Raw genomic sequence first — 16585 nt, forward strand, 5'->3', positions numbered from 1 at the left:
TTCTCGATACCGTGCTTGTAGAAGAATTTTGCTTCAAAATAGGCTCCAGTTTCAGCAATTGCTTATACATTTGACCTGAATTTCTCTCATTTTTTTGAGATCAGCGAATAGCCAGTTTCAAGCACATCTCAAAATACTGAAGCAATAACCTTCCCAGCTGACTGTTGTGTCTTTGGACGTTTCGGACGTGGTCCCACGACTGCAGTCCACTCAGAAGTTGATCCTTTTGATTCCTAACTGAAGTGAAGGATCCGTGCTTCATCTATTGTCACATATCGACGCAAGAACATGACCAAACACTGCTCTGAATCATCAACAAGTTGTGTTTTGGATCAGATCAGATTGGACGATCAGAACGTTCACCATCATCACTGTCTCTACGACCACGTTTAAATTAATCGACAACCGTGTAGTTTTAAAAAATTGAAAATTCATTGTGTACTAAGTGTGCATAGAAAACTGCCCTCGTATATGTTTTTAATTTGTTTGAAAATATTTCAAAAAACAATCGCCTTGTTTGATCTTTCCACTTTTTTATCACTTCTTATGCAGTTAATTCCATATTTTCCTCAACTAATTTCATGAGACTATAACTCAAACAATTTTATCCCATTACTTTTTTGTATATTATTGTTGCAACTGACTCTTATTATACCCCGTTCTGTATTTTTTCCCCTCGAGAATTGTGCTTGGGAATTTTCTCTGCTTTTCTTTCCTATTTTATTTTTACTTGAGAGCTGTTTCATATTGGAATAATGTTCCTATTTTCTCATTTCTCAAAATCTCAAGTAGTTTGTTCGAAGGTTTCAACTAATTCCATCCGACTATAATCAAATAATTTTCATTCCATTTATCCTGCTTAGTTGCTCAAACGGTCTGACCTGGTTTTGCTTTATTGTTTTCAGAACTGGCTTTATTTTTAGAGATATTATACTCTAATATGCCTTTCTCATTTGATTCTTTCACGTTCCTGCACGTTTCATTTTGATAGTAGCTCTCGTTTCCATTTTCTAACATTTCGATAAACATTTTGCATATTTCATATTAAACTTTATTGTGTATGATTAGTTGATTCAAAGGGGTCAACAAATTTGATCGGACTATAACTCAGACATCGACTTTTTTCAGATTTCATTCGAAATTAATTGAAGGTTTCAACGAATTCCATCGGACTATAATAAAAAAATTTCATTTATCCTGTCTTTCACGTCATCTACTCACTCCCGAATTTTTTGCATTAAGTTTGAGAACAACTGTATTGAGAAGAATGTTTTAAATGAAATATATATAATTAAATGGATAAGTTGTTTTTCGTATTGCTCCATATAAAATAAATTCAACATCCTTCACTGCACATTCTCGGCATTAAATGTTATTACAGTCTTATCTACGACACCGAGCGGTGGAAAATAATATTGAAATTTTATTATTTCAGTGGGAGTATTTATAGAATTGCAAAATAGATAATTATTTCTCAGATCCGTAGTGTGTTTGGCGCCGAAACAGTTTTTTTACCTACCAGTTTTATTTTTTTATTCGCGTTTCAACAATGTGTTTGTCGAGGAAAGGTCGAATATAATTATTATGTAATACTTGAAAACATTTCGCGGAAACTTTAAATGTTCATAACCTATATTAGTTTTGTTAGAATTGCGCAGTTTTAATATTTTGTTTTGATTCTATGGATGTGTGCAGCAAGTTAACATCTGGACCTTTATTTCAGGCTAGTGATTTTACTGATATAGATTGGCCCAGCTTAGGAACCAATGGTACAGAGGTAAGTCTTTCTATTAGTTACAAATAACATTACCATGATTGGTACATTCAAAGGACACGTATACATATGCAGTACACAATCGATAATTAAAAAAAAAGTGTAAACAATAAATTCAAATATCAATTAAACTTTTATGGACGATATACGATGATTGCTAATTAAAGGAATGGTTTATTTCCGTAAACAAAAGAATTCAGTATATTTAAAATTTGGTTTAATTATATAACAAATTAAAAATGAAATTAGTCAGCTATGTTATCGATGCTTTTAAAAATTTGTCAGCGGTGAAATGTAAATCATCATCAACATCATGATGGCAAAAATTCATATCACTTTGAGCTGTGGTTCGAGTCTATCATGCAACAAATCGGGAATTGGTTTACTATTGTAATCGATAACAGTGTAACCTTAAGGTCCCCAGCTGGTGACCCTTCCTCAGGAAGTGATATTCGGTTTCTTTTGAAGTATATATAATGTATTTCAATACCACTGATATTGTAGCTGGCTAATTTCTTTTTTAGTTTGTTAGATTATAGATTAATATTGTTAATTAATCTTAGTAGTTTATTCAGTAAATTATTTTCATTTTCATTTCAGTTTTTATTTATTGAGAATTTCCGAATAGGAAAATATTGTCTTCTAATTGTTTACATCCTGATTTACAAGCGGGAGGCATTAAATTTCAAGAAAACACATTGCTAGAAAATGATAATAAAAAAATGGAAAGAAATTGAATCTTTCATATAGTCGATTTTAATCGTATTGATTAAAAAATTATGATTGGGATAATATGTTTTCGATTGGGGACATAATATTTCTTATGGGAAAAAAAGTTGATGTTAGGTTAATATTTTGACTTAATTTCCTGGACTATATAAAAACACAATCAATATTTAGAATTTTATATTAAAATATTTTGAATAATTCTGATTTCTCCGCCACTGGAACGTGAATTTTATTTTGTAATTTACTGATATTGTAGCTGACTAATTTCTTTTTTAGTTTGTTAGATTATAAATAAATATTGTTTAATGAATCGTAGTCGTTTATTTAGTAAATGATAATTTTTATTTAATGAGAATTTCCTCTAAAGCTAAAAAATTGTCTTCTAATTGTTTACATCCTGATATACAGGGTGGGCCATTAGATTTAAAGGAAACACACTTGACTGGATAATAAATAAAGTTTGAAAGAAATTGGAAGTTTTGGTAGTCGATTTTAATAAAGTTGGTTTTGAGAAAATGATAGGTGGGGGTTTACACTTTTCGATTGAAGACATAATATTCCTTATGGGGAAAAAGTTGCTGTTAGGTTAATTTTTCTAGAATTATATAAAAAAAACTGGAACGTGGATTCTATTTTGTCATTTACTGACATTGTAGCTGACTAATTTCTTTTTTAGTTTGTTAGATTATTGATTAATATTGTTAATGAATCTTAGTCGCTCACTCAATAAATGATAATTTTTATTTAATGAGAATTTCCGAATACTAAAAAATTGTTTTCTAATTGCTTACATCCTGATATACAGGGTGGGCCATTAGATTCTAACGATACATACATGGCTACAAAATAAAGTTTGAAGGAAATTTGAAGTTTTAATTGTACGTACAATAAAGAAACTTTGTCATTGGTGTTCTGCTTTTACGAATAGCTTAGACAGGCTTCAAATTAGTTGCTATATTCTCCAAATTTAGCCTGTTTCCAAATAAATCCATTAGAAAGTTTTCTGTAGGAAAAATGTGTCAACTTCAATGGAAACTAATGAAAAATATCTGCCAATTTTTTATTGTGGACCAGTGGCGGAAAAAATGAATCAACCCTCGTACATGGAAAATAGTTTATCTTAAATTTCGCGGGCTATTTATTTTCGATGTTGGTATACGTGCTAGTGACATGTTATAACGATTTTGCACTGTTATTTTCTAACATATTTTGAGTTAAAAGGCTCGTGAAATTTTGACAGTTTTTTGACATTCTTGGAAAGAATACCTCGTCAAAGTTTAAATCAGAATGTTTCGCTAACATAGCAGTGACAAAATATCGAGAAAATTTGAAAGTAATTTTTTAACACATAAATTTTTATTCAATATAAAATTATTAACAGGTGCGGATTTATCTTGATAGGTAGAAATTAATTTAAATTCATGTCTTTATTTTTCGAGTTGGCAACGATGATACCGATATATGAGGATAGAGATAACCTTAGATAAGTTTGTTTTTAAAGTGACAGTACCACAAAAAAGATTAACGAATAATGATGATAGTTTTATCTGGTTGGAAAGAATAAATACAGTATATAAATTTCCATAGATTTGAAACGATTCTATAAGTATGGTGAAATTATAAATTCTGTGTTTTATAAATACAAATCAGGGCCTTCCCGAGGTCAGAAGGCGCCCGGGCGAGATTTACTTTTTAATACCTTGATAGGAGACAAAACTTTACTCGATTTTTCTTCTTCATGGTTCACTATACTTTTAACATGAATAATTTCATTGTACAAGTCTTTTCCATTTATGTCACCGATATTTTGGAATGTTTGACAATTATCAAGCAGCTTCTTGGCAGATGTTAAGTCAGCCATCTTCCCTAGCAATGTTTTGCTAACTGGATCTACTTGAAATAAAAGGTCATGCCAAACAATCAGGCAGGAATCAAAAAGGAAAAGTCTTCCATATGCTTAATCAGAGATTGAGCTTCTGATGCTGCTTTAGGGGCGTCAACGCTGTCCGCAAGTTCTATGAGTGCTTGCCTAACTTCAGCATGTTGGTACCTGATAGCTTGGATTCAAGAAATTCTTGCTTCCCAACGAGTTTCACAAACTTGTTTTAGAGATAATGACTGAACATGTTCAATAACTATGCAATACCGTTTCGTTGATCCTGCAAAAATTGTGTAAATCCGCTGAATTACTCCAAACAGTGAGGTTGACTTCACAGAAGACCTTGCACCATCAGATACTACAAGATTCAAACTATGACTGGTACACGGTGTAAATGAAGCCCGGGGATATTCTTTCAAGACTCTAGCCTGAACACCTTTGTTAATTCCGGCCATATTAACTCCATTGTCGTAAGCTTGTCCACGACAGTCATTCATGTTCAAATTGCAGTTTTTAATCTCTTCAAACAACAGTTCTGAGATAGCTTCTCCAGTTGATTCTTTTGCAACTTTGTAGCCAATAAAACTTTCTTCCACGCCTATATTACCACTTACATCATCTTCTTCAGTGACATATCGTATTGTCAGGGATATTTGATCTTTGTGGCTTATATCTGGTGTGCTGTCCAAAATTACTGAAAAGTACTTAGATTTAGTAATTTTTTTTTATTATAGCTTGCTTTACTTCGGACCCCAAAAGACAAATAAGCTCATTTTGAATGTTATTTCCCAAAAGAGTCACATGGGAGGAGCTATTACATAGCTACTCTCCACAAGTGATCTGACATTACACCATCAAATTGCCCAATCAACTCGATTAAACCTAAGTACCTAATTGCCGTTATTCTTTGTGAACAACTTTGAGGATGAACCTCGAAAAGCGATATTATGTTGTGCCAAATACAAAGTTATAACTACAAGGCGATTAAAAACCTCCTTCCATCTTCGGGTCTCACGCATAATTTGTTCAATTAGCTCTTGATTAATGGAAACATTTTTTTTAGCTGTAATTCTGCTTCAAACTAGTTAGACATATATTTAAAATGTTCAGGTGAAGTTTCATGTAAACCTAATCATTCAGAGAGGTTTTTCCAGTCATTAAAACCTGACTTTTGCCCAAGTTGTGATTTTGAGTTAGACTCAAAAAGTCGGCAACAAAAACTGACTGAGTTGGAGCCTTCAGAATATACTAGCCATTTACGTTTAACTTTTCTCCATTTTCTGCTTAGCGAAACTGGTAATCGTTAGAAAATTGTACTTTTGGGCATTTTTTTGAATAATTATTTTCATCCTTTAATGGCAAGGGATTAATCTCATCAATAGGATTTGAATCTGGAATTGATGGTTGTTCATTAGTTCTACTCACGTTCATCATAGATGAAGAACTAGGAACGAAATATGATGTCAGCTTTGGAGGCTACAACTTAAGCAGCGCTTCAGTTGTAGTCTTCTCGTCCCTGGCTATCTTACGTCTTTGCGCACCTGACAGCTTTTTAGACATTGTACTGTACAGCACTAATAACTGAATAATCAGCGGTAAATTACTTCACTATGGGTATTGTAACCCACACTGCTGAAAATTACTATAATGTGTCACTGTAAGAATCAAAAAAGAAATTATAATTCGAAAAGACGAAAAAAAAACAAGTCGAAAGATAACTGCAACAGGCACACACGATTAGATTAGGCGATTCCCATTATTAGTGTAGTGTGTGACGTATGTGTGTGTAGGGACGCGCGTGTGCGTGAGCGATGTCTTATGCGTAGTCGGTAGTGTGCAACTCTAGATCATGAGTGGACGGACGAGTCCAATAGTTTTCCCGGGGGAGTTAACTTGAAAGTTTCATACCTGTTACTTGCGTAATAAGTCGGCACGGCATAAAACATATTGTAGGTGAAGCATGTATTATAATGGCGACTCGCTTACTGCGTCGGGGCGGAAATTATTCAGATACTTCCAAATTTTTCAATCAAACACCGGTATTTTTTCGAGAGTGAACTCCGGACCAGAGAATAGTTCGGAAATTTCAAAGGGGCGCCCAGCTATATGCATATTATATTTTGATTTTGAATAATATTTTATACATAAACGAAGAAATAAAACAACACTGTAAGAAAAGTTAGTTAGCGGACACAAGAATATTTTCGCAGAACATATTTGTGCACCCACGATAAACAGGATTGCACGTATTTCCTTTACACAGTGCCGCTGTCGCGGCGCCCCCCTTACCGGGGCGCCTGGGGCGGCTCTGATCCTATTAATTGAATTATTAATATCGATTTTATATAATTTTCCATTAGAATTCTTCAAATATATACAAGGTTCGTTCCAACCCATCAAAAAACCGTCCTTGGTACGATAACGATTCTGCGCAATGTTCCAACCGAACAGTTACCGTTATACGCGTTGTGTTCCAATAACTGTTCCAAGAACGGTCCAGATTAGCAAGTTCGAACAAACCTATAAATTTTGATATAAATTATGTGGTTATTTCCAATCCTACTGAAAACCATGTGAAAACAGGATATTATAATATTATTAACATTTCTGTAAATATTTTTGAATGTATTTTCTGATGGTGTTGGATGATTTGGGCACAACACGTTTATTTTTGTTATTTTGGCAATCAGTAAATATTTGCACCTTTTAAAAATATGTATATCGAGTAAACAATAATTTATAAAAAAAAATAATCCCAAAATATGTTCTCTTTATATAATAATCGTAATATTAAAATATACTACCGGTGAAAAATTTTTTGATAAATTGTTTGATATACAACAAATAAAATGTAACAACAACAATTAAAAACAATGTGATCGTTTTTGAAATTTATATTTTGAAAAACATTTAGAAATATGAGGTGGAAATAGGACATTGCTTTCTGTCTTTCCCAGTCCATTTTGTCCTACAACTGAATCGGGTTGAGGTCGGGCGACTAATCATTACTTTCAGTACTCTTTCTTTCCACTTGTTTCAAATACTCTTTGCACATCTTCGAGGAATGCTTGGGATCGATATCATAGTGGAAGATAAACTTTCTGTCAATCAAGCGCTGTCCAGAACGTACTACATTTTCCTTTAATATTTTATATAGCATTCTTTTTTCAAAATCTCTTCAATCTCCAGTTGCCCTTCCTCGAAACCATCCCCAAACCATCACCGATCCTCCGCCATGTTTTTCTGTTGGGACTACCCATGGATCTAACATACGTTCTTCCTTTGACCTGCGCACAAACATTTTTTTTTATATCACTCCATAAAACACTATCTCATTCTTCATGCATCCAATTTTTATGTTTTTTATCCCACTGCAATCTCTTCATTTAATTTAGACGTTTCTTCACTGCTACCTTTTCAAAAATGCCAACTTCTCTCAATCTTATTTTCACTGTAGAAGTATTCAAAGGCAGATCCCTAGATTTATTGATCTGAGCTGCTATCTTAGGGCCAGTGAATCGTCGATTACGTTTTTCGAGGCCGCCCTGGTCGTTTTCTATCACCAAAGCTTTTGGTGGATGCACATTTTTTTCACGTTGTAGGTGTTTTAAATGGCTCGACCGATTCCATAGCGGTTGGAGCCATTCGAAAGGGCTTCGCCAAACTCAGTTTTTGAGTACAATTTGAACCGATTCCCACCAGTAGATTTTAAGAAATCGAAATTTTTTTGTCGATCGATTGTAGAAACTAATCAGCTCGTTAACATATTGTTGTCGAAAGAAAACCGAAAAACGTGCTTTGCTGATCAGAAGGATCGGCCGATTTTCAGTTTTCATTTTCTTGCTTATTCTTTAGGCTCATTTGAATATTGTTCAATGTAGCAACTAAATTTCTTCAGCATCTACGAACCGCATACGTGTGAAACAGGCCTAAGACATCGTTTCAACCTTCTTTTTACAATATGAAAGAGAAATTTGTTTTTGAAATCTAATGAATAGGTGCTGGCTGAATGGGGCTGGTGAAAACTTTTGACCGGTAGTATATTATAATACACAATATATGTGTGTAAACGTCTATTTTGTAGTCTCTTTTTGTTATTATTTTATTAGGTAGCCTACAATAATTCGAGTGGTACTCCAAATTTTTCTATATTACAAAAAAAAAACGAAATAAAATATTAGAAATGTCTTAAATTGTCTTGGAATCAATATAATTGATAACAGACATTACTTGATAAATGTACTTTGGTAAGGTATTTTCAAACTAACAATGTTATCAAATTCTTATCAAAAAATAAGGATTTAATGGTATTTGTGATAATAAATGAAAGAAGTGTAGCTTAATATTTGTTCTTAATGCGATTGGATTTGAATTTTCGGTCAAATTAAATTTATAAAAATGACATGATTGAATAATGATAGAGATAACTCAAGCAATAATTAATATGGCTAATTATAGTCTATTTTTATGAATGAGAGAGTAATAAAATGATGAAGCACTCGTGATTCATAGGCGTACCACTTCTTTTAGTAGACAGTTAAAATATTCCACTTCAGGGCTTTGCACCAGTCCAAACCTTTTTCAGGAAATATTTAGATTATTCTGTAATAATATTTAAAATGATCGAAGTTTTCGATTAGTAATTAGGGTTTATTACTCTCTCGTACACAAAAATAAACTATAACTGCTTCTTCCACAAAAGATATATTTGCTTTTCTCTATTCTGCTTTAGTTGATTCATGTGAATGTAATGATTGTATATCGAAAATTATCAGTTGAAATTGAAATTTAGATTAATTTGTCACGTATTGTTCACTAATTGCTATAAAAAAATGACACTTTTACAACTCGTAAATCAATAAAAAAATATATGACTTTGTTCTACATGAAACTAATATGCCATATGTTTTTTAGCGAGAAAAATCTTGAATAAATCCGTTTTCTAAGATTCGACTAAGAATTGGAGGATTTAGAATACAAGTGACCCTAGTCCACTTTAGCTATTTTTGAACTACAAAAGTTCATAGTTTGTAATAAAATTACCCGTTAACATTTTTAACAGTATATATTCAATAAAAAGTTCAAGGAGTAAATTACGACATTTACATAGGTTTTATTGACCAAACTTAATGCTAAACTCCCAAAAATCCAAAATAGTGGACATAGTTCAAATGTATCCGAAAAATTTTAGGAAGATAATGAATCTACTCCAAGTATTGTCAATACACTTTATTTTTACATCTGCTTAGAGATTAAATTAAAAAGGAAAAGTTAATTAATAAAAAAACTGTTCATCGGTGTCGTTTTCTTTGAGTTGTTTCGTTGTCCTGGGTTTGACGAGTTCACCAATTCCCTGGAAGTTTTCTGAAGTTTCCATGATAAATAGGGGGTTATGTAAAGGAGTAGAGACAACATGTACTACTTTTTTTGAAAGTCATTTGTCTAGAGGTTGGGTAAAGCTGACCCTGTTGTGTAGTCAACAAGGTTCGCACTTCCACGGGTCTTCCTGGCCTAAATTTCTTACTAGTCATTTTCGAGAAGTCCAAAACTTGGAACTCCGAAATTGTATTGAAATATTCATTTATTTTTATTTGGAAAGGTTTCCCTTGTTCAAACCTAAAACTCCGTATCTTAAGTTAATTGATTTTGTTATCTTCAGTGTCATTTTTCCTGTTTGGGATTAGATCTTTGAAGGCTTTTGTGCTCAAAAACTATTCATTTTTATAACTACAAACAATTTCATATAAATTTTTTCTACATTCAATAGAGGGTTTTGAACAAGTTTCAGTAAAGTAGGTTAGTTTTCAGACGTACATATAGGCAATTATTGAAACAATGAATACCAAAGTTGAAGACATAAGGTCTTTAGACTTTTTAAGTTGTTAATTTTGGGAAAAACATCACCTTTTAAAGATAAAAAAATGCAAACATATTTTTTACCCTGAGGCAACTTTCTTCACTTCTTCACGCGCTTGCTCTGCTCCCCTTGAGTGCAATTCTCTTTCCGCCTTTTCTCATCAGTTTCAGCACTCATTTTTCCAAATAACTTGCCACAGTTACTGCAACAAAAATCACCTGGACTTAAGTTTAGTAGTATTCTAAAATAAAATAACAATCTGTCACTATTGCGAATAATTGTTGATAATTAAATTAAATGGTATTTAAAGATAATATTATGATTATAATTGTTTGCTATAGCCTCGAAAGTGTTTGGGTCAAGGAGCAGCTGAATCAGCAACTTCTGTCGTAGCTTCAACTTCCAAAGATAAGCAAGTGACACCCCAAACATCCGAAGAAGGTGAAGATAAACGAAAACAAATGAAGCACAAATGGGTGCCACTCGATATAGACTTAACAAAAACAAATAAATACGATCGAAGACGTAGCGAACGAGCAGGAGACGAAAGATCGACAGTAAGTGAAGGTGATAAAGACTGGCGAGCGGAAAGAGAACTGAACGGTCACCCACAAAACGGACGACACTCGAGACCTGCACCTGGAAATCGACATCGTAATGACAGGAACAGAGGGGGTAGGAGGGGAGTTCACAATAGGCATAATAATAGAGGTCATAATAACCTGGATTATTTAGATTATCATTCTCACGATTTCCAAGGAAAGATGGGTGATTTAATAGATGGACAAGCTTTTATGCCTTACATGGGAACCTACTACTTTAATAGCAACAGCTATCTTAGTTTAGATGGGCCCACTGTCAAGGAATATATTCGTAATCAAATGTAAGTAGTTTTTGAATCACTTTTTTCGCATTTTATATTTTATAAATTCGAGTCTCAGAGGGGTTTAAAAACGAGAAGTCAGCTAGTCATTAAATTTTCATACTGAAGGCAATCCAGAACTATAGCTATGACCAAGGATTAAACCTGTGGCTCTTCTCTGTGAAGTTCAAACAAGTTTATGATTCAATCTGTCCCAGGCGGGTAGCACTCGAAATCCTTAAGAAAATACTACATTTGGTAAAAATGACACTGAGAATGAAGTAGATGTGGAAGGAAGCCTATCGGGAAGTTTTGAAACAAAAAGAGGTTTAAAGAGACCCACTATCAACAGTGCTCTTCAACATTTTACAAAAAATGATTCTGAGAAGTAGTATCATCCGAATCCATGGGATGATTTACAAGAATGTGGATTCCGCATAAATCAAGATAAAGTCCAGGAGTTCGAATATCTGGGAGTGAGTTTGGAGCCTTGGAGGACTATTAAGAGCAGAGGATATGCAAGAAACACCAAGTTACAAGACAGTTACACAATCAACGGTGCTCTATGGCAGCGAGTGTTTGATAATGCACATAAAAGAAGAAAAAAATGGAAATATGAAAGAGAAAGGTACTAAAGAGGATTTTAAGAGGAGTGAGAATGAACGCCGAGATCAAAGCACTGTATGATGGTCAAGCTGAGATGGTATATGTGGTTAGAGCAAAAAGACTCCATCGGATGGGGCGTATAGATAAAATGGATAAAGATAGTTGAGTGAAAAGATCCTTTTTAAGGGGAGAAGAGGCGAAAAGGAAACGAGGGCGTCCACGGAAAAATGAATAGGAGCATGTAGAGAAGATTTACAGATGAGATGAACAACTGAACTGTTATGTATTTCTTATATTTTTTACTCTTTATCATAAAAATGTCTTCTTTATTTTCATATAAGAAAAGGTCAAGAGACGCTAAATATAGTTATTTTTCAGAGAATATTACTTCAGTGAAGATAACTTGAACAGAGATTTTTTCTTGAGAAGAAAAATGGACGCCGAAGGTTATCTACCAGTTACCCTCATAGCTTCTTTCCATAGAGTTCAAGCTTTAACAAACAATGTAGCTCTAATTATTGAGGCAATTAGTTCATCTGATGAACTTGAGTTGACTGCAGGTTTTAAGGTAAATCATAAACCAAATAATTTCCATTATATTCTCTATTTGACTGGTTTTAGGTGAGACCAAAGAAGGACCCACTGAAATGGCCGATACTTGATGAGGGAAATGAGAAAAAAGAAGAAATTATCGCTAAATTAGTTCCTCCGCCGCCACTACCAAAAACTCTAAGAGAAAGACAACTCGATAATCTCAATCCCGACGTAGCAGAATTTGTCCCCTCGGATGTAGAACAAAAGAACCAAAAAGTAAATATGGTAAATGGAAATAGAAATCCAGAATATGCTCAAAACGAAAAAACTAAAAACGAACAAGAAGATGATGAGAATTGGAGGCAGGTGAAAAGAAAAAATAAGGAAAATAAAGTGAAAAAGGAAACAAAAGTGAAATCGTTTGAACGAGAAGAGCTCGATTTTCACTTTGACGAAGAACTAGATCAAGAAGTTCCTACAGGACGACAAAATACGTTTAACGAATGGTAGGATTTTTTTATATTTAATAAAATTATTGGAGATGTATATCCTACTTTTTTTTCTATTTCAGGCCTATAGAGGAAGACAGTGACGAAGTCAGCGATAGAGATGTTAATAAATTGCTTATAGTTACTCAAAATACAACTTCTAGAGCACCAAAACATGAAGGGTATGACAGAACTGGTGATTGGATGACTCGCGTTAAGATGAGTCAAGATTTAATTCAAGCTATAAACGATGGATTATTTTATTACGAAGAAGATTTGTGGACTGATCAAGACTATGTAAGTATTTACGAATTAATTCAATTAGCAGTAAAATTAAAACTAAAAAATGTGTAGGAAAGGAACTCACTCGAGAGTTACAAGACTGTCAATGTTATTAGTCAAGAAGATTTTAAAAAAATGGCGCCTCCAGCTCCTAAAAAACAGAACCAACAAGTGCCACCTCCACCTCCTCCAGTCGTAAGTGAATTCTACATTAATAGAACTATTTATTATAATTTTCTTTCGTTAATAGATTGATACAGTTGAAGTGCCTGCAAGACAACAACAATCACAACCCACTACTAGTACTAATAATAGGAGAAGAACAAATAAAAATCCACGAAGGAATGTTCCAAGATTCTATGCAGTTGTTAAAGATGAAAGACCAGATCCAAGTACTCCAAGAAAACGAAAAACGAGACACTCAAGTAATCCTCCAGTCGAGCATCACGTCGGATGGATTATGGATGTTAAGGAACATCGCTTACGTACAACATCTACAGGGTAACTTAAAATACAAATGTATTTCATAACATTATTTATATACTTTCTCATATTTCAGAAGTAGCTATGGTACTAGTCCTAATGACGGGCATCTAGGTACAAGCTATGGTAGTGTTCCACAAGCTTTACCCACCTTCCAACATCCATCACATTCTTTGTTGAAGGAAAACAACTTCACACAACAAGGGTACCACAGATTCCGACAAAAATGTTTAAAAGGTACAGTACGAAAAAATAATTTGTTTGATATAATTTCAAAAATTTTATCTCAAATTTACATTGCTTATTACTCACTTACCTAAATGATATTAGTTTTTAATTATTATTAAATAAAATCCTGAGTATTTTTCAGTTAATTTTGTTTGGTAATTTACGATTTAATATGATTATAGAACGAAAACGTTTTGGAATCGGGCAATCCAACGAAATGAACACTCTTTTCCGTTTCTGGTCATTCTTCTTAAGAGAAAACTTCAACCGCACAATGTACAACGAATTCAAAACTTTGGCTATTGAAGATGCCGAACAAGGCTACCGTTATGGTCTTGAATGCCTCTTCCGATTTTTCTCTTACGGCTTAGAAGTTAAATTTAGACCACATCTTTATGAAGATTTTCAACAAGAAACGATAAAGGACTACGAAAACGGACAACTGTATGGACTGGAAAAATTCTGGGCGTTCTTAAAATACTACAATTATGGTAGTCATCTCACTGTTGCACCTACGTTGCAAAAGTACCTCTCCAAGTTTAAGACTATCGAAGATTTCAGGGTTGTAGAGGTAAATAGTAGTTCAACGGTAACGATTATGTAATATATATTCTGGTTTATTTATATATTATTTATATACTATATTCAGTTTCAATCATACTGCTTTCAATGCAAGATTATACATCTAAGACAGTCCTTTCTTGTAATTGGTAATTTTGTAGTCTTCATAAGTAAGAATCTGGATGGTAAATAAGTTTGGGGAAATGTGATTACTCGCCCCCATTAACTGTTTCCTCCAAAGATAATGTACAAGGAGTATATCCCACCTATATAATAACACAACAAATAATATGTCTGGTCCTTCGAGACTTCAGTAGGTTCATACCCGACTTGAAGGACTATTTAGTGTAATTTTGAGTGTGGATGAGTTTTTGGTACATATATTTTCCTTATCTCAAGTTTTGGGAGTCTCGAGAGTCAATAAGTTTCGGGAAATGTGATTACTCGGTCTTATTTACTGTCTCCTCCGGATATTTCTTATAAATAAATCAACCACAATGCTTGTAATGTACAAGGAGTATATCCCACTATATAAGCACTGGTCCTTTGAGCCTTCAGTAGGTATATATCCGGCTGGAAGGACCATTTAGTGTAATTTTGAGTGTTGGTGTGGTGGTATCATCAGATTTTTTGATGACTGATAGTGGTTATTGTCATCAAAGATATTGTTTAGTCAATTATTGCAACCATTTTTTATATTTATACGTTTACTACAACTACACGAACCCATACTGAACACACTGTTTATACTACCCTTATATCAACAGCGTTTCGATAACTGAAAGACAAACTGAGTTACCTTCAGTCACTGAAGACGTTAACGTGGTTGTTAAACGCGCGTCAAACGGTGTAATTGTGAGTGTTGGTGTAGTGGTAGTGTAAACAGTCTGTTCAGTATGAATATTACCAACGGTGACAGAAATTCCAATTTAATTAATACTACTACTACTACCACTGGCACTGAGGCTATCAAAGTGCCATGGCTTCGTCCACCAAATTTCTCCAGTCATCATGGTCCAACGCTCGGCGTCTCCGCTCCCAGCCATCGTTTGCGCGGTCACCCAGGCAGTCGCCGGCCCTAGCCGGATCGCTCCAAGTGGCCTAGCCATCTGAGTCTGGCGCTCTTGGCTTCTATCACCAGGCTGGGGCCTTCATAGAGCCGATAGAGCTCGGTGTTTGTACCGATGCGCCACACGCTCTGCTCGCACACTGGTCCATATATTCTGTGTAAGATCTTTCGCTCCCACGTGTTGAACAGCCGCTCTTTCGTTCTCCAATTCAGTAAACGTGATTTTAGTAGTCTTTGGAGACTGAGGTATGCTTAGAGAGCAGAATATTGCACTTTCGACCATTTATAAAACAATGGATGTGAACGAGGAATACCATGTTCAAATCTTCCAAAAAGGGGCGGCCTAAAGCTTTGACTAATGCCTAGTCAAATAAATCGGTGGAATGTGCGAAAGACAAATTAGAAACATCAACTCGAACTTACTTCACAGGGAACAAAGTTGTGATCATGGATGACGAAAAATATAACTTATCACATTCAGACATTAAAGGCAATGATGGATTTATACGGATAACATAAAAAATTATCCCAATGACGTGAAATATAAATTCAAAAAGAAATTTGAAGATAAAGTTTTGGTCGGTGTGCTATATCTGAAGCAGGCATTCCATGTCCTGTAGTTAATACATGAACACAATTATAATGTCTGATGCGCGTTTAAATCACAAAGTTATCATCTTCAGAGACCAAAGGCTTAGACTGATGATGATAATTAAGTTATCAAATCCAATCTTTTCAATTTGAGAACTTATACTTTTATTAAATAATAATTTTTAGCCAAGAATTGACGAAATTTTAAAATCGCATCAGGGCAAGGGACAATACAAAAATATCAAACGAAACAGAAGTGTTTCGGAAAGTCAATCAGCTATGCCTAGTACTTCTAGAGAAGACAGACGTCCATCTAATAGCAATCAAAGGTAAATATTGATCATATTCAAGGGGATGTTGTTAATATTATTGATTGAATTGTTAAAGGTATTCTTTATGCTGTTTTTATAGGAATGAAAATATGTATCCTCAACCTGGTACTAGTGCTCCTGCTGATTCAGGCTTTAAATATGCTAGATCTCGTACTCAATCGTTTGGCTCTGGACGTATCCGTAATAATAGTGCCCATCAACGTACTGATTCTTGGAGACAAAAAGATATTAGGAATGAGCCTAAGGTATGTACCTATGCTTGTCTATGTAACTAGTTCCATTTTCCTATTATCCCTACAAATGAGCCTCG

The 16585-nt window shown here is 34.1% G+C and overlaps 1 protein-coding gene across 1 annotated transcript in view; it reads left to right on the plus strand.

Annotated features, from left to right (window-relative positions):
* LOC130901775 (la-related protein 1B) overlaps window positions 1–16585 on the plus strand; it is a 33371-nt gene that overhangs the window by 7335 nt on the left and 9451 nt on the right. Inside the window, exons 2-12 of the mRNA XM_057813371.1 lie at window positions 1724–1777; window positions 10581–11122; window positions 12086–12275; window positions 12329–12747; window positions 12813–13026; window positions 13084–13206; window positions 13262–13512; window positions 13571–13731; window positions 13905–14293; window positions 16130–16272; window positions 16355–16520. Coding sequence (XP_057669354.1) covers window positions 1724–1777; window positions 10581–11122; window positions 12086–12275; window positions 12329–12747; window positions 12813–13026; window positions 13084–13206; window positions 13262–13512; window positions 13571–13731; window positions 13905–14293; window positions 16130–16272; window positions 16355–16520 — 2652 coding nt within the window. The remainder of the gene's footprint in view (window positions 1–1723; window positions 1778–10580; window positions 11123–12085; window positions 12276–12328; window positions 12748–12812; window positions 13027–13083; window positions 13207–13261; window positions 13513–13570; window positions 13732–13904; window positions 14294–16129; window positions 16273–16354; window positions 16521–16585) is intronic.

This window comes from Diorhabda carinulata, chromosome 1 (genome assembly GCF_026250575.1).
Source record: "Diorhabda carinulata isolate Delta chromosome 1, icDioCari1.1, whole genome shotgun sequence".
Lineage (NCBI taxonomy): Eukaryota > Metazoa > Arthropoda > Insecta > Coleoptera > Chrysomelidae > Diorhabda > Diorhabda carinulata.